Here is a 24,697-nt window from a genome sequence, read left to right as displayed (position 1 = left end):
ACAACTATGTATTTTTGTTCTGTTACTTCAACAAAAAAGAAAAGGCACAGAACATTTGCAGACGGCCACATTGATTTTCGTGTGCAGGAAATGTTGATTTTCCACAGAGGGTCAGATCAATTCAGGAGGTGGACTCACATCGATGCTCACTTACAATGTTTTTGCCAAAGAATAATTCAGGTTATTTTCAAACCGTCCAAACAGTGGTATTATTCTTTATTTTATGAGGAGGATCCAGTTTTCCAGACGTGCTGCAGTTTAGAATCCTGACCTTCTCTCCTCAGGAGAGGGCCAAAATATTTGAACCCAATCAAATATCATTATGGAAAAACAGAGAAATGAGTCCCAGGTTGGAATCATTACATGGCCCTTAGATTCAGTCACTGCTATGTGAAGCGCAGTTCTAGTTTTATGGGATTGAGTGACTTTTCCTGAGTCCAAACACTGTGTGGAGGACATTAAAGTCCATACTATCAGAGGACTGTGTGACCTCTGACCTCTTGGGTCTCCTCCAACAGTAATCTCATCTGATTCCAGCAGCAGCAGAGATCTGCGTGAACATCAGAATGGAGAGCGAGGACCACCCACTGCCAGATCAGGCTTATCCAGAGTCTGCCAGAGCCTCGGCCAAGCACTCAGCTATCATGTAACAGTACAGGTGTGTGTGTGTGTGTGTGTGTGTGTGTGTGTGTGTCCATGTTCAGGGGTGTGCTGCATTGAATTTACAGGTGTGTGTCTAAGATTTCACTGAAAAGCTGAGGGATTAGGGGATTATACATGCACACTATACCCTGAGACACACACACACACACACACACATACAGATAAACATGTAAAAAAAAAAGAAAATGACTAACACTGACTCTAGCATTAAACCGGATTCTACCACTTACCCTGAAATCAACCGATTCTGATTGCACATGCAGTATGAACCGAACTATTTCAGGGTCCTAATCCCCAGCAGACTAATAATTACCTACTTGGTTGTTAACTTGGTCCACTAACATTAACTTTAACCTTTTTTTTTTTTTAGCTTTTTTATCTGTGGAAATGTAACACCAAGCTAACCCTACTGAGGTGTAACCGCTCTAACAGCTCTTTTAAGGACCGTAATAAAAGAAAATAAAAGAACACATCTTATACACACATCTTTTAGCTCCTTTTAAACTTTAATTAATGGCAAAACTAATGAACAAAAATCATGAACTGAAGCAGAATAGTCTCACGTAACAACCGCACAGTAACTTACAGTGACTTCTGTTTCTACTGCATCTAACCCACCGATACGGTTTTAAAAGTTACAGAGAATTTTGTGTTGATTGTGTCAGAGTTGCCAAGCAACTATCAGGGCATTTTGGTGATGAGATTAGATGAAGTTTGTGTTCGGATACTTAATACTGACCAATGTGAATTAGGTTGCCCTTGGTTTCTACCTGTATCTAGTCCTAATATAGAGGAATAGCTGGTAGCCATTGCCATGAAGGAAGTAAAATAATATGATTCCAAACCAAAATGTAGTAAGGACTGACATACATTATGTATTATACTCTATTAGCTGCCTGGTGTCGTAATGAACATGTCTGTGACATGCTTTGGTCAAAATACCAGTAGGATGAAGCACCACAGCAGTTCAATCACCCTGCCAAAACAGCCCTGTTCAGAACGCTAGGTTTAGTAGTATCTCTTTAGGTCCACCTTAAAAAAAAGTAAAACGAAACTTAAGGGACAGGAAATGACATCAGCCACAGAGGCTACTGGGAGCTAACAGCAGTTAGCATTAGGAAAAGTGATCATTTGCAGGCTCTAGCAGGCACATTGCCGTCATATATAACATGTGTCCACTGGACAGATAAATCCTCTGAGGCTGGAGGTTGGTGGAGAACTCTGTGCTGCACTGTGGAGCCAAGAATAGAACTTTTTGCCGGACAAAGTGGACTTTAGGTTTTCGGATACCGTGTTTTACCGACAAAGTGGAGCTCCGCGAGACAACAATTCCAGGAATTTAGCACATTGTGACGTCCCAGTGAGCGCGGAAGTCAACATCCCGTGTTTTATCTCCTGTACTTTGACTGAGGAGGACCACAAAAACATGAGTGAGTCATCTTTTTTCACACTTTGCCGAATGATAGGGCCTCCAGAGTCCCAAATATAAGGATTTAAATGATTAAAAAGTTGATTTAGTATAATATGTCCCCTTTAAAGCTTATTTAAAATTATTCAGGGTGAGAGAGATGGATATTCCTCGTGTTTACAGGTGATATGCTACACTTATTATATACAGATACTGTATGTGCCATCTTACAGGTTGAATCAATGCAAGTGTATACAATTGAGATGTGCTAAAGATACATTTGTGTCATCAAATTGACTTAATTAACGCTGATGAACTTTTCTGATTTTATATACAGTATTATCACACAGGAGCAACACATGCTAACATCTCTCTCTTTATTTCAACCTCTCCCTCAGTTTCCCACCCTGCCCACTGTGTCAGTTCTCTGCTGGGATGGTGGAGCGCTGACAGAAACTGAGCACCAGGAACCTGTGGGCGCTGCTACAGTGGGAAAATAAACATGCCTGAGTGACAGCTTGAAACTAGTGTGTTCCCACAGGCTCTGATACAGTGCTGCCAGGTTCACTGTATAAAGGCACACAATTTGGCAGGAGGGATGAGCTTGTACGTACATGTTACACATCCGGCAAGCAGAGCTCTTATATGCACACGGACTCATCACCCTTTACTAAAACAACACGGGGTGTTGAGCACTGTCTCAGAACTGGTTCTCAAAACAGGTGATTCATATACTGTCTGCTTTTTGAACAGTTTATGTCTCTGCTGCATTCTGCCACTGTTATTATAGTTCACCAAAACTAATGAAATTGTTTTTGTTTACAATGTGGGACATAAGGCTCTGCAAGTTACACATAGTGTTCATTATGTGGTTAATAGATGTATCTCATGGGGCTTAATTATTATTATTATTATTATTATTATTAGTATTATTATTATTATTATTATTAGTAGTAGTAGTAGTAGTAGTAGTATTTATGTTGTTATGTTAATGTGTGTCTTTAGTCAGTTGGCTATATATTTATTTCCTGTATTATGCACATTTTGCACTTCAGGATACTTTCTTTTAGACTGTTTTTATTTGATTAAGGGATGGTTGTTAATTTGTTAATTTGTTAATTTCATTCCTAATACATTTAAAAAAATTATCTCTTTTGTTCGGTTTTTATGACAAAATACTTATTATGAACTTTTTGCACCTGGAAAATACTCCATATTCCAAAAAACCTAAACCTAAAACTAATAAAAACTAAACTAAGGTTTACAAATAATACAAACTAGCAACCCCACTCTTAAGACTAATTAAAACAAACTATTTTGAAAAACAAAAAGTCAAAACTAAATAAAAAAAAATATAACCTTGTCTCAGCCCCACGGTGCAACAAGGTAAACATGAGAGAAAAAAAAAAATATATATATAAAACTAAGGGCATGCAATTATAAGTTAGAATAATTATTTAAAAAAGTAAATAAATAAGATATGTTAAAGGCACATAGCAAATTAAAGTGGCAGGTAACAGTAGTGAGCAGCAAAACCTTAGTTCACGACCAAAATAAACCTATACACATTCGTAACCAGGAAGTCATCCTCCTCGTTTCCTCTCCCAAACATGATCATCTTCACATGCACATCACCAGACATGTAAATAACAAGTGTCACATGAGCTAACATGTATCCAGTATATGACCCTATAGCTGGACTGGGTTGGCAACACGCAGCTGGTCAATAATCTATTTTAACTGTCTGTAAATGTTTGTTTAGTCGCGCACACAAAGTTGTGCGACCGTGTTGGCACAGTTGATGTTTGACATTTGCAGCAGAGCCACTGTGGCTGTTCTGCCACTCTCTGTGTGTATGTTTTGGGTGGTTAACACCAGCTGTACTGGCTCGCTCCGACTCTCAGCAGGTTCACACCGAGGCTAATGCAGCACCAGCTCTGTCTGACCTCAGAGGTTATTGTTGTTGCCAAAGCCAGTCAGTGTGTGTGCCTGTGTGTGTGTGTTTGTGTGGATGTGTGTGTCTAACAAGACATCCCTGCGGGGTCTGGCTGCACTGACCCAGCTGCAGTCTGTTTCTCTTCTACACACACACACACACACACACACACACACACACACACACACACACACACACACACACACACACACACACACACACACACACACACACACACACACACACAGTTGTCAGTCAGAAGGACACTGCACTGACAGACAAAAATCTTCTGTCGCCTTTGACAACTGTAACACTCGCTGCACCTGATTGGACAAATGCTTTCAGTTAAAGGGGTCATATTATACCCTATTTCTCCAAGTTAAACTAGCTCCCTGGTGTCCTAATGAACATGTCTGTGACATGCTTTGGTCAAAATACAACAAGGATGAAGCAGTTCAATCACCCTGTCAAAACAGCCCTGTTCAGAATGCTCTGTTTAGTAGTATCTCTTTAGGTCCACCTTAAAAAAAGTAAAATGAAACTTAAGGGACAGGAAATGACATCAGCCACAGAGGCTACTGGGAGCTAACAGCAGTTAGCATTTGGAAAAGTGATAATTTGCAGGCTCTAGCAGGCACATCGCGGTCATATATAACATGTATCCAATGGACAGATAAATCCTCTGAGGCTGGAAGTTTGTGTAGAACTCTGTGCTGCACTGTGGAGCCAAGAATAGAACTCTTTGCGGACTTCCGGTTTTCGGATACCGTTGCCCTCGCCAGCACTCTCGTGTGTTTTACGGACAAAGTGAAGCTCCGCGAGACAACACAGGGAATTTAGCGTCTTGTGACGTCCCAATGAGCGTGAAAGTCAACAATGCGTTTTTCATCTCCTGTACTTAGACTGAGGAGGACCACAAAAACATGAGTGAGTCATCTTTTTTCACACTTTGCTGACTGATAGGACCTCCAGAGTCCAAAATATAAGGATTTAAATGATTAAATAGTTGATTTTGCATAATATGGGTCCACAGTTCCCAGTCGCCAGTGTGATGCTGTGTATCTTGAAACCCAACACTTCACCACCAGAATGCGCTGCGTGGCTGTTTACACACAGACAATGCATGGGAAGTGTGGGAATCCCTTAACTGATGGACACGTACCTTGACACCAATCTACGTGCCTTTGCTTTGACTTTATATGTCCGTGCGACATATTTTATACTAAGGAAAGGAAAGGAAATCATCTTTATTGTCATTATACAACCGGAATTGCACACAATTTCGAGGTCAGATGGAGTTGGGTTGATCAGAGCTGCTGCGACCGAGCGCTCTGCCACAGGGGACCAACCTGACTGAATGTTTTGATGGTTGGAGGAAACCGGAGAGAGCCCAGAGGAAACCCACGCAGACACAGCGAGAACATGCAAACTCCACACACAAAGCTCCCAGACCCGGGAAATCGAACCCAGCACCTTGCGCCTACATTCATTCTCACTGTGTCTCTGATCAGAACATGACTAAACCCAGCTTTACTCCACCTATACGTCCTGTAACTCTAAAACCAGTTAATCTAGTGGGGACCGGCTCTGTGTCCCCAAACGGCAGTTGAGTCCTCATAAATTATGGGAACAGATTTTTTTTTCCCACAGTGTAGGTAACACACACACACAAGCTTGTTTTTATATCTTAGTGAGGACACAACACAGATATAAACCTTAACCATCACATATAAGGTCTTAACCCTGAAAAGTTAAATTTAAAGAGTTAAAAGGTCCTTGACTAAATGTCCTCACAAATATACAGTAGGTTTGTAAGTTTGTTGGACCTCACAAAGATATAAATACAAGCACACACACACAGACACTCTTGTTCTTTTCTATAATGTGCCATAATGGAGCACAGCTCCTCGGTGTGGGCCTCTCTGGGCCTTCCTGCTATTATATTTGAATGGGCCAGCATATGGCCTTTATGACTGTGCTGTTCTCTCCACGGGTCCCTGCAGAGACACAGAGAGACAGAACATTTCAACTGTCACAGAGGTGCGCGCACACACAGGGGCGACTTCACAAAAGTAGCCCGGTTGGAGATCGTGCGCACACACGGGCGAGTGCGGCGTTGTTTGGGTATTTGTGTTCGGAGAGGCGAAGGAAGGAGGGGAACACGGTGAGCGTTAAATGAAGCAATTAATAAAATCATTTTCTACCTGGCTAAGGAGATAACAGCTTGGCACAGTACCACAAACCCATCAACCCAACCACCCCCCCACCCCCCTCGCCTCTCCACCGCTCAGTTCAGCTCAAGGAAGACCCTCACTGATGGGCCACTAAAAACGAGAAGGAAGGAAGGAAGGAAGAAAGAGGGGGGAGAGGTAGAGTATCGGTCATCTGTGTTCCTCCTCACCTATTTACAGCTGCTAACACTAGAGGGCAGTGTGTAACTACCATGAAACTACAGGACACACACACACACACACACACACACACACACACACACACACACAAACAGAGAGCAAGAACACAAAGCAGCCTGCATCACTGAACACAACAAACAAAGCCAGCAGGCACACGCACGTACACACACACACACACACACACACACACACACACACACACACACACACACACACACACACACACACACACACACACACACACACACACACACACACTGAGAGTGCACACTCATTGTCATTCCTTGCTCACATTCCACAGAGAGCAGCAGTGGCAGCGGCAGCGGTGCGTCTCCTGCGCTCTCTCTCTGCTGTACGTATATAGAATGGCCACACGCTAACTCAGGAGGAGATGGGAACACACTATATCTGGGCTGTTTTCTCCCTGCGGAAACGCCATGAAATCCTAACAGCCATATATGATGACATACATACATACATATATATATACACACATTTAACACGTTTACAGGGCTGTTCACCTGAAGTTTGGACAGTTCACGGTGAGTTCTCACGTCTGTCTGCCTCTGAAGCAGATAAAAGACGCTGCTGATGGGACTGAAGCGTGCACAGCAGGAGACAAAGGCTACAGTCAAAACACTGCTTAACTGTACTGTTATCAGCGTGTGTGACCTAGGTGTAATAGTAGCAACAGGCAGACAATGGGCAGGTGAGATGTATTGCAGGGGACGGGGGCCTCTCAATTTGAAGTTGTCATTCAAAGAGATTATCTGTTCATTGTCGCCGTCCTCTCGAGGATAAGCAGGGACGAAACCAATCAAACATCCCCGGAGCGAAAAGTTTGTGTCCTCGACTCAAGTTGGGGTCAGTTTCGGATGCGGTAGAAAAAGATTGTTTTACAGTGGTGTCTTTTGTCCAAAAGTCCAAACAGTTGCGTCTCACTCTCTCGCGTAACACTCGCGTCCAAAAAAACCACATGACAACCTTGTGATTATCTCTCCGTCAGCCAGGATCTAAACGCGGGGCTCCACAGAAGCAGCAGCTCTGACCACGGTCAAACACCCGAGCGGTGACATCCGATACCAGACGCCTCAGCGTGTTTCACAGCCTTCCTTTCACTTTCTCAAACACTTCACCCTCTTAATCTGTACTGACCAGGAAAACAAAAACAACCTAAGATCAGTCTGAACTTTGATAAATAAATTACCAGGAGCAGATGTCTCCTTAATTCTCTGTGTGCCTGCCACGTGTCAGCTCTGAACAGGCTCTTAAATTTGTCTTTGATTCCTTGGTTGCTTGTTCTTAAATGTGTAATCAAACCTAATCCTCTTGTTGTGCATTTTGGTGTTGTCTCTGAAGAGCCTCAATTACCTGCAGTAAAACACACTGCCCTTGACATTTTTCTGTTTTTTGTTTGTTTTTGTTGTTTTTTGGCAGAGGGAATGATTCCCACCTTAACTGGTTTATACACCTAATGGTGCACTTGGAATTTTTAGGGCACTTGACATACATGTGCATATCAGTGAGTGAGGTCGTCACAGAGGGTTATTAAGGGCATTATTTGACAGATGGACCATAAACTGTAAATCTCCCACAGGGGCATTTCATGTTTAATTATATTTTCCCTGGACAGAATCCTATAATGCTCTTATTTATGCTGCTTTTCTTCAATACTGTCCTGTTATCTACTGCGTGCAGAATGTAAATAACACTTCACAGGTACAGTACGGGAGGCTTTGTTGTCAGCTGACGTTTTTTCTGCATGATTTTACGTCTCTGAAAAGTGAGGGGGACCCCCCCCCCACACATTTCACATTTGCCCTCCCCATGAGTGCCATGATGCAGCAGTGATGAACTTTCCCAAAGAAGAGGAACTATACTTCTCTCATATTATTTTCAGTTTCATACCTAATTCTTGTCTCTGTCCTTATCTTTCTCCTCATTCGCTGGAGGAGTCTGATGCCAGGCTCGTCCTGTGAGCGTGGAACCAGACAACAATCCCCTCCTACCTCCACCTTTTATTTCCCTCCCCTGTCCCCTCCTCATTCCTCTCTCCCAGGACTGTAGCCAATCACAGAGCTGGGGTCACCTATGTTAATTACAGCACTACTGCAACTGAGGAACATTTCTGCAACAGAAACACACGCAAACCGACCCGCAGGGTGTGAGTAAGCATGCGTCACTGAAGTGTGTGTGTGTGTGAGAAAAGAATAGTTTCAAAGACAAGGGAAATGGAGAGAGTGAGGAAATGTTATTGAGAAGAATGCCTCGCGCACAACAAGAGAAAGGAAAAGGTGGTGGAAGCTGACCCGGAGATGAGAAATGATGACAGAATGAAGGAAATTGTGCTTTATTAGACACAATTCTACCTCATAAACGTGGACACTTCACACTGTCATAGTCACTGTCCTCTATAACTGGAGAGGAGATGATCGGTAAAGTCTCAACAGTATGTTACTGATTGGTGAAATTCCAAAGCCATTTCACCTGAATGTAGAAATGAACAACAATGAACTCAGAGGTCTGTATTTTCACTGTGTATCGCAAACATTACTTCACACTGTGAGTGGATCTCAGCCGTATTACAGGAGTGTGTGTGGACCACTAAAGGTGATATTACAAAGTAACATTGTAACTTCAAAATAACTTTGTCATAATCATTTTAATGTGTCACTGTCTTACTATAGGAGAATGGTGCCTCTTATGGCGCTTTTCCACCATACAGTCATAGCACAAACATCTGCTTTCATCAGCTACAGCGACAGCAAAAGTCACACAGCGTTGCTTTAATCCAAAATATTTTCTTTGTAGGTACAGTGCAGTGATGATTGAGGTCACTGTAGCCACTTTATGTTGGCAGAAGTGCATATTAATTTCAACTTTAATGCGTGACGGTGGACGATGTCTTTTGTGATGTGGCTGCTGGCTTTTCTTTAGCAGATTAGCAGAACAGTGTCGCCCAAGTGGCTAAAGTGAGGAAGGAGCGGCCTTGTTGTTCGTATTCTGTACCGTTTAAGCTTAAACACATACATGTCATTATTCTAGCTGGTACCTGTGCTGGGATATTTGCATCACATGATCTGATTGGCATGTGCTCGCGCTGCCACTCGGAGATTTGTCACCTCCAGCTGAAAGAGAAACAACAGGCCCACGACACGGTTCAGTAACGCGTGACGCCTCCCCGTTCAAAGTGAATGAGCGGTGTTTAAATTGAAGCCTCCGCCGCGAGTGGATGTGAGTGCCTTGTAATTGTCCTGGATCTGCAGCTCAGGCTGGCAGATGTAAACATCTTCACCTCGACCTTCGCGAATGCTAATTTCCTGTGCAAAGCAAAGCACTGTGAACACTACTGTCACTCCGGTTAAAGCAGAAACACTCTGGCTACATCTTTATTTTTTTATCGACCTCACACAGCGCTCCCACAGCACCCAGACATGCTAAACAGCATGCCTGCCCGCTCATACGGGGCTGCAGCAGCGGACGCAGGCCTGAAATAAGTTTGAACAACAGCAGCCAAAGTTTGTCACATTACAGGACCACAATCTATGCGTAAAAAGGCAACAGGTCCATTTCACAAGCCTGCATGGCAGCAGCAAACAGGATTGTTTAATTGGCACACCAGTGTCCAGGGCAACTATATTCATATAGTTATAGTTTCATTGAACTTCACAACACCTTGCTGAGAACTGGATGAAAATCAGCAGGTGAATAAAAGACCTTATTTTGGTCTCAGATGCAATGTCTATAGTGAATATCATACAGGCCGTTAAATAATCTAAGAAAAGAGAAGGCTGCACTTGACAATAAACTACTCCATTTTTACTTTCCGAGTGTCTGTCTGTCTGTCTGCCTGCCATGCAAAGGGTCTATTTATAGAATGCAAAGCAATGTCACTCACTCAACACCATCGGATAGTCTCTCTCCCCTGCTTATTGCTCATATATCATTAGCATTCTCCACAACCCCAACACACACACACACATGCACACACACGCACACATCAAGCTTATACAACAGCTTGTATTCCCAGTAAGAGCAAATACGTCAATCATGTCATTTAGGTGTAAAACTCATAGACATTTTGGGTCAGAATAACCAGTTATAGAGTTACACAGTGATAAGAGTATGTAACTAATGAATCCGTATCAATTAATCTGCCAAATCGTTCTCATTCGGATTCACAGATTAGTGAAATTTGTGACAAATCCATCACAGAGATGTTACCACAGTGACGTCACTGAGACGCTGCAAATCCTCATAATTAAGACAGCAAGACATGACAAATGTGTCATGATTCTGCTCGATGAACTCAATAACTTATTAACAATGCTGCACATTTTCTCAAAATTCTGATATGACCCATCCCTCCAGCACTATTCCATCACTTTTTCTAGTTTAGGAGACACAATAACAGTTATAATAACAGTATTTTTATGTGTATGAGAACACTGGTACAGTAGAGTTAGCTAGACGCAGGTTAGCTTAGCTTAGCCTGTTATCGTCACAGTCTTAGAGACGCAAATACTTTACTATACTTAATATAGTAGTACTATAGTAGTAAGTAAGTAAGTACTATATTTTAAAGCTCTTGTGTACAGCCTCATATTTACAATATAGTTTAGAGGAAGTAGTATTTAACACAGGCATCTATACTGTACCTTTAAATTAAAACTCCCAAAGCTAAGGCTAGCAAGTATCAAAGCAAACATTTAGCATGTCATTTTGAGCTTTTGTTTCCATGTTTTCATAATTTTCAATGGATATAATTGAATTTTTTTTTTTTTGTATTTAAAGGTACATTATGTAATAAATCTAAAGCAACTGGCCATAAAATCCTCCTAATGTGTCACAGAGACTCAGGAATAATGTTCACATAACAAACTGAACTCACCAACAACAACAGTACAGACAAAATATTTGCATTAAAAAAAATATTTTGCAGACTGCAAATCATGGTTATGTTTTGAAATCATGTTTTCGGCATGTGGCGCCACCTACCGCCGTCTACCAATCATTGCAGTCAGTAGAGTCTCAGCTGCAGAGCAAACAACGGGTTGCCAGTTCAATCAGAAAACGAAACCTAAAAGACCTCGGTATTTCGAATCTGAATGTAGTAACCGTTTTTGGCCACATTCTTACATATGACACCTTAAATATCAGTTCTCTTGCTGGTAGCAATTATATATAAGAATATATTAAGGGGGTGCAGATGATTTAAACCTAAATTGTGAGAGTGGTATTAGTTTAATATGTATTAAAGTAAAATGAGGCTTGTGTGCATGTTTGCGTACAAGAGAGAAAAGAGGGTGTAACGGAAACAGAGAGACAGAGAGAGAGAGAAGGGGGAGAGAAAGTGTGTGTGACCTCGTCAGCATCTGAGACAGCCTTCAGAGAACAGCGATGACAGGAGGAATTAGTGGAGCAACACAAACCAGAGAAATAGCCTCCCTCTCCTCTCCTCTCCTCTCCTCTCCTCTCCTATCCTCTACTCTCACAACCACAACACAACCATTTGTATTTCGAGTAAAAACACTGTATCAGGAAAAAAACAAACAAATAAAAACACTCTTGGACGACTGTCGGTGCATCCACAGCATCAGGCAGAGGACGTCGGGTTAACAATCTGAGCATGGACATATGGGACGGAGGCAGAGAGACAGAGAAGGGAACACATCTGGACAGGGATTAGCACAGCTAAAGAGGCTAAAAAAGGAGGAGGAGACAGAAGGATAAGCTTAGTAATGGCTGTGGGAGGGGGTGAGATGGATGGATGAGGGATAAAGTCAGAGAGAAAGTTATTTTTCTTACTTGAAAGAATCCTGGGGGCATGGGTCCCCCTGGCATGCCGTCATTGGGCGGCATGTTGCCCATCACTGGACTGGGGGCAGCGGCTGCACTCTGAGGGAGAAAAAAAATGAAACAATAGAAGAGAATATTTTCAGTAATTGTGGGGCAGAACTGGGTTGAAAACAGCAATCAGCAAAGGTGTTAACATCGTACTTGCCACTACGTTTCTGAACACATTTATTGGTAACTGATGAAAGTGTAATTATTTAGTCAGGAGAGGACTATTATTATTTCATGAATGGCACGAAACTATCTCGTGAAAACAAATTTAAGGCATCAAATTGGTCGCACCTTTTTTTTCTTTTAGGTCAATAAAACAGAGCAAAACACTCTCAGTTGCACACATTTCTCTGCAGCAGCGTTTCATAAAACACTCACTAAAGGTGTCAATCACATGTTTGTCTTAAAAAACCCTGCATATACCCACAAATTCTGCAGAAAAAGATATTTTCTTTTGACAAATGCTCACATTTGCCCTCGGATGATCTGTTGAATAGGTAATTTTTCTGTCGATGACACATCACTCACTTATTAATGCTGAAAAATAAAGACCTTTTTCTCACCAGAAACCCTTTTGATGTCAGAACAGAACAGGAATTGTGCTCAGTGACAAGAGTAAAACTTAAATACCACCAACGGGCCGAATTGCATCAAACGTCATCGAATTTTGTTTTTTTCACAGCCAAACAGACGTGGGACTATTTGGCATTTCGGTAAGTTTCAAGCATTGTTTTGGTGCAACACGTCGGAAATCAATATCATGATCTTTGATTTATACGAACAGCTTGTATTCCTGCTCGAAAACACTGGTTGAATGTGGCCTCCAAATGAGTTTCTATATTCCCCTCATCTTCGCTCTCAATTATAATGACTTCCAGCATCACAGGAATCACGTGCCGCTCTGGTTTTTCTTCTGAGGCGGCGAGTCTGACACCTCAGCGTTTGGGTCATGGACGGTTTTGTCAAGAGTTTGATATTCACACACACACACGACCAGTGAGTGAGTGAGTGATGAGACGAGAAGGTTACAGTGAGGACACGTTGTGGCAGCTGTTGGAATAAAGCAACATGTTACGGGATGTTCCCGACACGGGAGGTAGAGGGATTATAAAGGTACAAACAGCTCTTGTCTGTTTAATTGTCAGTAGGAATTAAAACAGCACTGTTAAAGCTCCGTTTGGTCATTTTGTTTCTGTAACACTTTTCTGAAATCCTCCTCATGTCTTGATCGATCATCAAAAAACACAACCATTCTTTTTACTCCGATGGAATGATTTGACAGTGCATCTTTCTCTCACTAACGGAGCTTTTCCATAATACAGTTCCAGCACGACTCGACACAACCCTACTCCACGCTGCCCAATCAGTGGCCAGCGGTTTGTTGAACATCACATTTTAATATGGGCTCTGCTCGCCAGAAACCTCGCCAGAGTAGGTCCCTAAAAGAGCACCAGGTACCAGGGAAAAACAGAGCTGAGAGTGTCCCTAGAACTGTATAAAGGAAAGCCACCATAACTGACCTGTCTACATGTACAGTACACACACCCTCCCCCCGAGGCCACTCACCACTGAAGCAGAGAAGACAACTGGAAGTTAAACAAATCACTAAGAAGTGACAGAAAAGGTCCCAGTATGCCCACTAAACACAACAATCTCCAGAGTTTCATACATGGAGCTCTGATGAGGAGACTGACCTTGTATGAATGTGGAATTTCAAAAGGCAAAGGTGGGATACTGTTGCCAACCATTGTCACAATCCGTCTCTCACAACAGTTAACAATCGGGTCTTTTCACCGTGATCGCAGTTTCTCTCTCACCGTCGAGCAGCCTCATAGTGACATCAGCATAAACATAGCAGCTAATATGAATCTTAATGTAAAAAAGACATGGAGACTCCTTCAAATCTCTGTTTTACTGTATCACACACACACACACGCACGCACGCACGCACGCACGCACGCACGCACGCACGCACGCACGCACGCACGCACGCACGCACGCACGCACGCACACACACACACACACTGCTCCTCCCCCCACTGTAACTAGAGCTTCACTTCCGTCCAGAGCAAACAATCCCTCCATCCCTCAGCTGACCAGTAAGACCCAGACACTAACTAACAAACAGGCCCCGGGGGCCTCGGGGCTTGACACACACACACACACACACACACACACACACACACACACACACTGGTAAGAGGTTGTGAATCTGTGAGAATCTCTCTGAGCATCAAAGACTGAAAGAGTGTGTACATGGACATCCACTAGAGTCAAACTAGAGAGAGGACGTCATGTGAAAGTCAACAGTTTGCACAAATGAAAAGTTGGATATAAGGCGATACATCCACTTCAGGCAAAGAGGGTCAGTGTAGTCCTGTGTTTTTATTCCACTGTTGGACCCTTGTTCTTATATTTACCTTTTCTAACTTTATCCACTTTAAGAAACATCACAGGTAAATGACCTCCATCCGCACCGGAGTCAGACCCTGTCAATTATAGTTCTGATCTAAGGTCAGTCCTCGATAGTGTCCAGATGTTTGACTAAAGACCTCTATAATATAGAAAATAACATTGTGGAACTAGTTTGACGGACAAATCATAATGGAACGTCCTAATATTCAGCACAACTCTGACCTTGTTTGGTGAATCATGAGGGCGACCGCTTCATATATTACGCACATGCAAGTGCACAAATAAACACACAGACACGGAATCAGCGGAGAGAAAGAAAGGAGGGTGGCATTAAAAATGAGACGAGGAGGAGAGAAGACAAAAGACGACGGGATTAACAGTGGGACGTCTCAGGTAAAGGAGGAAGAGTGGATGGAGCTGGTGCTGGCATGTGTGTGTGTGTGTGTGTGTGTGTGTGTAAGTGTGTGTGTGTGAGTGTGTGTGTGTGTGTGGCGCTGCCTCAGCCAGCCAACCAGGCTCCACAGTACTCAGGTGAAGCAGCAGCAAAAAGGCCCCTTCTCCTAGTTGCCATGACAACCCCGACCTCAGCTCCTGCTCTCCAGTGCCCATTAAAACCCTCAGGCCGTCAATCATCAGCATGGCCAGGGAGCAGCGTGAGAGTAGGAGAGAGAGAGAGACAGAGAGACGGAGAGAGAGAGAGAGAGAGAGAGAGAGAGAGATGAAAAAAAGAAAAGACGAGACAAAAAGAAAAGAGATGGAGTTTTAAGCAGCCTGTGGCTTTTGATAGCTGCCCTGTTTGCTGCTGCTATCTCCCTCTTTTTCCCTTTCCACACACGCACACAAACACGCACACACAGATACCTGCTACACAATACCCGCACACACACACACTCCTCCCTCTCCTCTGCCACTAAACCACAGAAACCAGGCATGCGTTTCATGACGTCACCAGTTTCTTTTTCATTTTAGCATCTCATTGTTCCTCATGTTCACAATAAAACAGCCTTAAAGCTGCAGTATGCAAGCAGCTTGGCTCGAAAAATGGTTGATTCTTGAGTCTCATCCTCAGGTTTTTAAAGATTTTGGGGACAACTTTTACTCTTTTTTTTTTGTTTAGGTTGCTTTGCAGCATAGGCAGTTTTTCCCCAACAGCCATTTTCCCAGCAAATGGATGAATACACTTCAGGTGCATTCACACCAGCTCTTCTTAATCGAAGTCATAGCTCGTTTGCTCTGAATCACAGAAACAAACTCTGGTCCGCCTAAAAACGTAGGTCTCAGTTGGCTTCAATAGTGCTTTCAGACAGGCACGGTTCTGGTTCTGGCTCTGGTGCCGTTATGGAGCCTCAGAACCTTGGTACTTTCTGGCGAAGCCACCCGCGTTCACGCCAGTTTAAGAGGAACCAATGTGGGGGGACGTTAATCCGCGTTACTCAGGCAGAAGTAAACACAACACCAACTTCCTCTCTTTCTGTTGGTCTTCACAGTCCAGATTATGACACGCCCACTGGTGATGTCACGGTTCGCAGGGAAGAACCAGGTATTTCTTGGTTCCCTCGAGAACCAACTTTTCCTGTTTCTGTTTTACCTGTTATTTTTTCCGGTCTTAATGCTTTCAAATTGGGTTCAGGAACCGGCCCAGAGCCCTGCTGGTGTGAAAGCCCTACAAGTGAACCAAAAGTAGGAAGTGGACTACAACACAGGGCATTTTGGGTAAATACAACAAAAACATACAATCGTGGAGAACGATAGATGCGCTGAGCCCATTGTTGCAGCGTATATGTGAAGTATGTTCACATAAAACTAAATAGATTTAAAAAGACAGAGGATTCGATGCAGCTCCATGTTTTGCAGGACAGAACAGAAGTTGTCCTGCATTAACCAATAGATGAGCCAGTTTTCTTTCATTGTTGAGGAGGGGAATACATTATTCAAAAGGTTTGTTTCACTAAAGTCTCAAAGTTTGAAAGCAAACTCTGACTGGCTGAATGTCCAGCTGGTGTGAAAACAACCTTACACACAGATGCAGAGTAGACTTTGCAGACATCCTTGTTTTTTAATTCTGTTTTTAAAGTGTTGTCTTTGTACTGTAAATGCATGTGAACACATGGCAAACAAATCCTCTTGAATCTTTGGAATTTTTTGAACAGTGAATACGAGCACCCTCTCTTTCTGTCTCGCTCTCTCTCGCTCTGAACTGCTTGAACTGAACAGATTTCCCCAAGGATGGAAACAGAGCCTAGGTGCAGAGGTCTAGTTCTCTCACAGATTTACACTATGCTGAAAGGTTATTGTAGAGTTATTGATAAAGACAAACAGACAAAAAAAACACCAACAATGGGTTCACCCACAGCAGCCTCAAAGCACTTTGGGAGGTCAAAAAGCAGTATTTTTTAAATTCTGATTCACAGTTCTGAAGATGAAGTAAGACAGTGTGCAGAATCAAAGTATAATGCAGAGACTTTAATGAAGCTGTAGCTTTGTGTGCTGTGGTGTTTATCCTGCAGTCTCACACACACACACACACACACACACATGCACACTTCAATTGTTGCGTTGTCATTTCCTGGGGCTGTCAGCTGCTCATCAGCTGGTCTCATCTATCCAAAAGCACAGCTCATCATCATCATCATCATCATCATCCCTGTTAACCTATCATCTTACTGACATCTTTTGCAGTCTTTCCGGTATCATCACCCACTAATACTTATCAGCATGTTCCACATGTAAAATATGTCATAGATAACTATTTTACTAACTACTATTTTAATGTGCTTGTTTCCTCCTAATTTAAATGCATACAGAGAAGAGAATACAGGAAACCTTTTTTGACCTTTGACCCCTGCTGCTGCTGCTGCTGCTTGTGTTTAGCTCTATGGCAGAGGCTGGTTTTGCATGGACGCCCCACAGACAGTGAGTGAGAGGCTCTATCTGCTCAGTGATCAGACCTCGGCTTCCAGGGGCGTAATGGATCTGCTGTTATCTGGGTTCAGACAAACAGGCTAACACACAGCTACCTGCTGCCCACAACAACACTGATATTGAGATGCTAGTGTGAGTACACGCGGAGACAGCGGGGACACACCATTGACATAATGCATTCCCCAGCCCCTTACCTTAACCTTAACCATCACAACTAAGTGCCAAACCTTAACCCTAACCCTGACCTAAATCAAATTCTAACCCTTACCCTGGAATCAGGTCTTAACCCTGAAAAGTCCCTTAAAAGTTGTGGGGCCCAGACAAAATGTTTACTAGTCCTCACAAAGATATAAATACACACATGCACACACACACTCTCTCTCTCTCTTTCACAAGCTCTTCACACTAGACTTGTTTGCACCTACACAACAAAGCACAAATTGTGATTACTGCTGAAAAAGCAAACAGGTTGAAGCTGTTCATGTAAAGACCTTGTCCTTGATGTACAATGGCTGCACAGAAAGAGTGAAGCTTATTCAGTGACAAAAAAAACCCCAACCCCATGGCTACACATGTGTGTCTGTGTGTGTGTGTGCATGATTGTTGAAGGTTCCACTGTGTGCTTTGTTACCACAGCCTTTGGACAAATTTACACATTTTTCATTCGGTTCACCTGTTAAACCGCATGGTTTCTGTAAATCATATACCATCAACATACTGTATTAAGGATCTACTGCAATGATGACGTCTCAAACATAGTGATTGACTAAATTGAACCCTTTGTGATTTGCTCATTGTGTTTCAAACTGTGACTTTGATTTCAGGTGACTAAAGGCCACATTACACTTCTCCGACGCAGAGCACGTCACTTTTTTACGCAATCTCTGTTGAGATTTTCATGCAGAACCATCTCTTGGGTTAACAGAGAACCGTCTACATTGGCAAATGATGCCAGAGGACAGATGAGAATGACCAGACTGGTTCAAGATGATTGACAGAAACAGTGGCTCAACCACTTTTTCCAACCAACATTTGCAGAAGACCATGTCTGAATGTCCAACACTGAAGCAGGTGATCACACCAGGGGCCACTCCAGCCACTGTATTAACTGTCCTGTGTACCTAATAAAGTGGCCAATGAGTGTATAACACCTCCTCCAATCTCTCTAGACATGGACGGCTATGGACGACCCTCAGGGGGTCAGCCCCCGCTCAGACACAAGTGTCTTGAATCTGTGTCATGTTTAGCAAGATAAGGATGAGGTTTGTATTGTGACTGAGATTTCCTAGAGGTCAGTGAATGCGTTGTGAAGGTCAGTGATGCTGGAGGCCTATCAATCATCTGAGGAGCCTGTGATTAAGAGGAAATTAAGAGGGAACATCTGTGTAGGCATTTGTAGAGTCCAAGCCAAGAGCTGTGGACAAGGCCACTTGCCTCTGGTTTTATCTACTTAAGCAAGCTTTTGACGAGTCTGACATATGGACATACAAAGGTTTTTCTTACCATTAACAACTTCTGGAAGGAAGGCTACTGTGCCAAAAGAAACATCTGCTACTGTTGATGGAGTCGCTGCTCACAGTAGCAGCAGCAGCAGCAGCATCAGCCATGATCCTGCACTGAATGATCGCTGGTTTATTATGTGACAAATGGACTAAGCAAGACTGTATGTGACTGTGGCACTGATGAACTCAGGGAGGTTGATTTATTTATTTGAAAAACACTCTTTGAGCAAGAGTTTGTGTTTGTGTAGCCCGAGGCTGACGTGGAGAACTTCATGGAAATAGTGCAAATCAAGTCTCTGCAGGAGCGAGTCAGGACTAAAGTGGTGAATCTGCATATGTTGGCCCAACTATTCCATCTGACCAGGCCCAGTGAATGTGAATTAACTCCATGGACATTGCTCAACTCTACTTTGTGAGAGTTGTTTTATTAAAGGATGTTGACTCTGGTCTCAGGTCTGCAGCTCTCCCTTCTCCCCTCAGTGTCAAAAGCTCCAATAACTGTGTCAGTGGAGTCAACTCTATAAAGATTAGCAGCGACATAGCACTGTGTAAGCGGCCATGCGAGCCAACAGACAGGTCTAATTGATGGAAGACAGAGAGTCCCAAACCTGTGACATGGAAATAACCCCTCAATGGCAGGTGCCACTCCGTGTGCAGGCATGTGCACACACACACACACACACATACACACACACACACACTGTAGTACACATTCCACACAAACACACACATAATGCCGCGCTGGCAGCTGCTATGTCAATCAGGTGAATTAATTACCTGTAAACAAATCTGCTTGGGATCCCCAAACCCAAACAAACACACACACACACACTCATTTCCCTCATCTCCCTAACAGCATCAGAGCCCCTGGAGCCCAGCGCTGCCTCTAAGCGACTGAGACATCGCTCCGAGCTGCAGGCCAAAAGGGAAAGTGGCACTGTGCTGTGGCTGGGGGGACGTCGCCCAGGTTATTCTGCTGCAGCGCCAGAGCACCTGTACCTGACTCAACTCCCTGCTGCTACTGTAATACCTGATGGGGGAAGACAATGCATTATATGAGTGCAGATGTATATATATATATATATATATGTGTGTATACACACACACAGGAGCAGACACCTGAGCTCTGAGATGAAACAAACAAATGCAGAAACACGTGGACGTGGTGTTTCTCAGTGGGCTGAACAGAGGCCGACAGAATCCACAACACACGGCAAACAAAACCACCTGAAATAACTCCACGCCAAATAAAAGGCAGACTGAAAAGCAGCTTGAGAATGATTTAAAATCAGATTTCACTCAACCCCCCCAAGAGTAGATTTACCACTAATTAAAACTCATGTGAAGCTTTTAAATCTCAACAAGCCTGTCACGTTCAAACTAAACTATTGTTAAATGAGTTTGATCGAGCACTGTGACAACTGTATATTCCTCGGTATCGCTGTGTTTGGATCTTGCAAAGAGATTTGTTGTATGCCGAGACAAACAGAGGCAACGGCAACAAAGTGCAAACAGGTTGGAAACAAAGAAGTAAATTCTCCTGCGAAAAAAAAAAGCCCACTCTACAGTATGAGGGGATAAACACGTGTGGTCCTCATCAGCTCCTGCACTGCTACTGTCCACACACACAGAACACAGCATAATAATGACATCATCAACATCAACATCACCAAAAGTCACACACTGCAGCTTTAAGCTCTGCTCTGTGTTGCTGTTGGAAATCATGACAGCGCATCCAGATGTTTGAAAGCAGAGTCAACAACAGTAGCTGTCAATTAGAGTCGTGCAGTATGAGTTTTCTGACCAACCCCCTGGATGAACTTTGACCTATACAGGATACACATTCATGTTGTAGTCCTGTGCAATCTCTCTTTCTGTGTAATTACGGGATTATGGCCAACATTGAGTGTGGCCCCGTTATTGAATTATATCCAACAAAGTGCTTTAAATAATCTGTTTTCCTTCTTGGCTTGTCTCATCCATTCATCATCTGCTCTGTTTATACTGTAAGGGTCACTGTGAGGAGATGGAGCGAACAATTAGTCCGAGCACAACCTATCACACTCATGTTCACGGCCTGAGCCTAATCTGTATGTCTGTGGAAGTTAGAGAACCCAGATTATGCAGACTCCACACAGAAAGGGCCGCAGCTGAACCAGAATCGAGACGAGAACCAGAACTAACTCAATGCGTTTTTTTGCTGTTTCCCAAGATTGTAAATGGACACGTGTTAAAAGAAAATGTGCAACTGCTGTCTTTTAATTCCATTTATTTGTAGAGCACTTTAGACACTGATTTTTTTGATTTAAGTTAAAAGGTGTTGTGATAGAAAATTGCAACTAAATTGGTTGTGTTCTCCCCTGGTCCGTACGTACGCTTGACTGTTGTTTTATATTCCGTATTGTTTATATGTTATAAATGCCATTCTGCAGGCCCAGTACAATGACATGACTGTTGAAACCTCATTGTTAGCAAAGAGGGTTTAACCCCATATGACTCGGAGGTTTACAGCTTAATTACAAGGTAAACAGATGTGACGTAAACATGCATAAACTGAGTTAATTACAAAATGATGTTAAGTGATGTGGAAGCTTCTGACGTACACACACAAACACACACACACACACACACACACACACAGGGACAGAAGTACACACACACACCCAGAACCTTTATTGGCGGTGTCTGTAGTTAATGACCGCAGGTCGGCGATGGCCTGCTGCTCACTCTGGTGACCCTTTCTAACTGTGTCCCCCCCCCCCCCCCCCCCCGCTGGCACTGCTCTTTAATCACACACACAACCACAAGTGCGCACACACACACACACACAGATGTATGCAGGCCCTGCCCCTCTCTGCCCGTGGCCTTTCACTCCCTCATTAGGCAGTTGGTGTTGGGTGGAAAGCCATAAGGGAACCAGAGGACAGAGCATCACAGTGGAGGTGCTCTTCCTCACACACACGCACACGCACGCACGCACACACACACACACACACACACACACACACACACACACACACACACACACACACACACACACACACACACACACACACACACACACACACACACACACACACACACACACACACATAATTCTCTTGGGACACTGCAGTGACTTCCATTAATTTGGACAGCCTTAACAAAGCATAACCCCCTAATAATGCCTAAACCTAACATTAACCTAACCAAAATGTGTATCTTTGCTCCAAAATTGACTCAGAAATGAATGTGGTTCTGCCTCATGAGGACCACGTTTTGGTCACCATGAGGACTACTGGTCCTGTCAAGGTCAGAGTTTGTGCGAGAAACTCACACACACACACACACACACACACACACACACACACACACACACACACACACACCCCCCCCCCCCACACACACACACTCAAGGCCATATGCCTAATTGAAGATTATAAATGTTGCTAATTAATAATAGAGTGCTACAAGCTTGGAGAGAAAACAAACTGTGACAAATGCAGACAAAGGTAAGTGATTTTCTAGGTGGTGGTGGGTTTTGTCACCCTCCCCCCCCTTATCTTCTACAATAACTGGTGTCATGCCACCTACGACAGCTCTTAATTCACCGAACAATGTGGAAGAGCTGGTTTCCAAAGGGGCTTCGGTGTCCGTGCTGATCCGCGGGTCAGAGGAGGAGGAGGTCTGAGGATCAGCAGCAACGGAGCAGCAAGATCATGCTCTAAAAGGCCACTTCACAGGTGATGGCACACACACATGCAAACACACACACACACACGCGCACACACACACACACACACACACACACACACACACACACACACACACACACACACACACACACACACACACACACACACACACACACACACACACACACACACACACACACACACACACACACACACTTTTGGCAAGCTGTGTGTATATTGTGTGTGTATTTTGTCTCCTCTTTGGACAGATGTGAATAAAAAAAAAAACGGTGACACATTAACACACACAGTGTGTAATTTCTGCTGCTAAGAGTCTCTCAATCACAACAATAACAAAAGATCATCTGATCATCTGAGCTTCAGCAGCGGCTCATAGTGATTAGATGATCCACAAATACGTGCAATAAAATGAAAAGTCATATTTTCTTCACCCAGGAGATGACGAGCTCTTTTGGCCAGGTCTCCTTCATAAAAAAGGTTTCTATCTCAAGGAAATTCCTGGTTAAATATAGGTTACATACAATAAATCAATGTACTATACTAGATCTGATTAAATCTAGGTCCATGAATTAGATGATTGGATGATAAAAACATGATGCTATGGTACATAAGACTGTGGAAACTGCATTGTTGGCAAAGAGGGTTTAACCCCATATGACTCAGAGCTAATTACAAGGTAAACAGATGTGATGTAAACATGCATAATGTACAAAACAAGAATAAACAAGAATATACAACATTAGTTCTGTTGTTGCCCAGTATTTTAACTTCTAAAAGTGACCATACAGGCAAGCAGCAGAGAAAACTTATGCCCAGGTTCTATAAACCACCAAGACACAAGTCAAGTTATTTATGATTAATTCTAACCTATTACTTTTATTTGTTTGTTGTTGTTTTCTTGAAAAGCATGTCTCCTACACACAAAGAAAAAATACTGTCCAGAGATTTCGCTGCAGTTTGTCAAACCCACAGACTCACTTTCACACTTGCTACTGTTGGAATGTGCTGCAACTCAAACTTTGCCAAGATTTAATAATATAATATAACACTTTATCAGCCAGGCCTCCTACGGGACTATTAAAAATGAAAAGAGTCTCTAGCAACCTTGTTAGCAATATCTACCTCCTCCTTATACGTTGGCATGCATTCATATTCTCCTGCTCACTTCTTCTTTTCTCCTCTTTTCCTCATGTTGCGCTCACACAACTGGATTTTATTTCTGGTGCAGGATAAAAGAGAGTGGGAAGTGGTGGTACCATATACTGTGAGCATGAAAAAAAAGGGGGGAGTAAGAGAGCAGCCAGCGGAGTTTCAGACTGGATCGTACACATTCCATAATGCCTGAAGCAACAAGGTGGACTACAAAGCTGAAGCCAGACACACTCAGCTCAAAACAGTCTAACTATTACCTTAAAGTACAGAGCATAATGTGCTAATAGAGGACAATGAGCTGAGTAAACACTGAGGTGAAGGAAGTGCATTTTGAGTTCTGCCGAGACAAAAGACATACGTCAGCCCAAACTCTCACTCTGTCACTCGGAGCTCAGTTTGTGTGTCTGACACACGTGTGTGTTCAGATAAACAAAAGCAACAGACCAGACATTTAAAACCATATCACGACAGTCTGATCCACTCATCCCAATTCTATTTTGAGAAAATGTGTGTGTGTGTGCATGTGTGTGTGTGTGTGTGTGTGTGTGTGTGTCAGGCAGCAAGGGGGCATTCCCATAGGAGCAGTCCTCCTGAGAGAGCCAGACATTGGGGGTTGGGTATGTGGACGTGAACACACACACACACACACACACACAGAGAGAGAGAGAGAGAGAGAGAGGGAGAGAGAGAGAGAGCGAAAGAGAAACACACTTGCATGTCTTTCGATGTCTAAAACCCAACTCATA

At 43.2% G+C, this 24,697-nt stretch overlaps 1 protein-coding gene across 6 annotated transcripts in view; it reads right to left on the bottom strand.

The window, feature by feature from the left end:
* ssbp4 (single stranded DNA binding protein 4) overlaps window positions 1–24,697 on the bottom strand; it is a 106,272-nt gene that overhangs the window by 14,765 nt on the left and 66,810 nt on the right. For all 6 annotated transcript variants that reach the window (XM_083887711.1, XM_083887716.1, XM_083887713.1 and 3 more), the window contains one exon: window positions 12,227–12,316. In XM_083887711.1, the coding sequence (XP_083743837.1) occupies window positions 12,227–12,316 (90 nt within the window). The remainder of the gene's footprint in view (window positions 1–12,226; window positions 12,317–24,697) is intronic.

This window comes from Microchirus variegatus (genome assembly GCF_963457635.1).
Source record: "Microchirus variegatus genome assembly, chromosome: 4".
Classification (NCBI taxonomy): Eukaryota; Metazoa; Chordata; class Actinopteri; order Pleuronectiformes; family Soleidae; genus Microchirus; species Microchirus variegatus.
The sequence above is the reverse complement of the archived record's forward strand: the minus strand, read 5'-3'. Positions and strand labels throughout refer to the sequence as shown.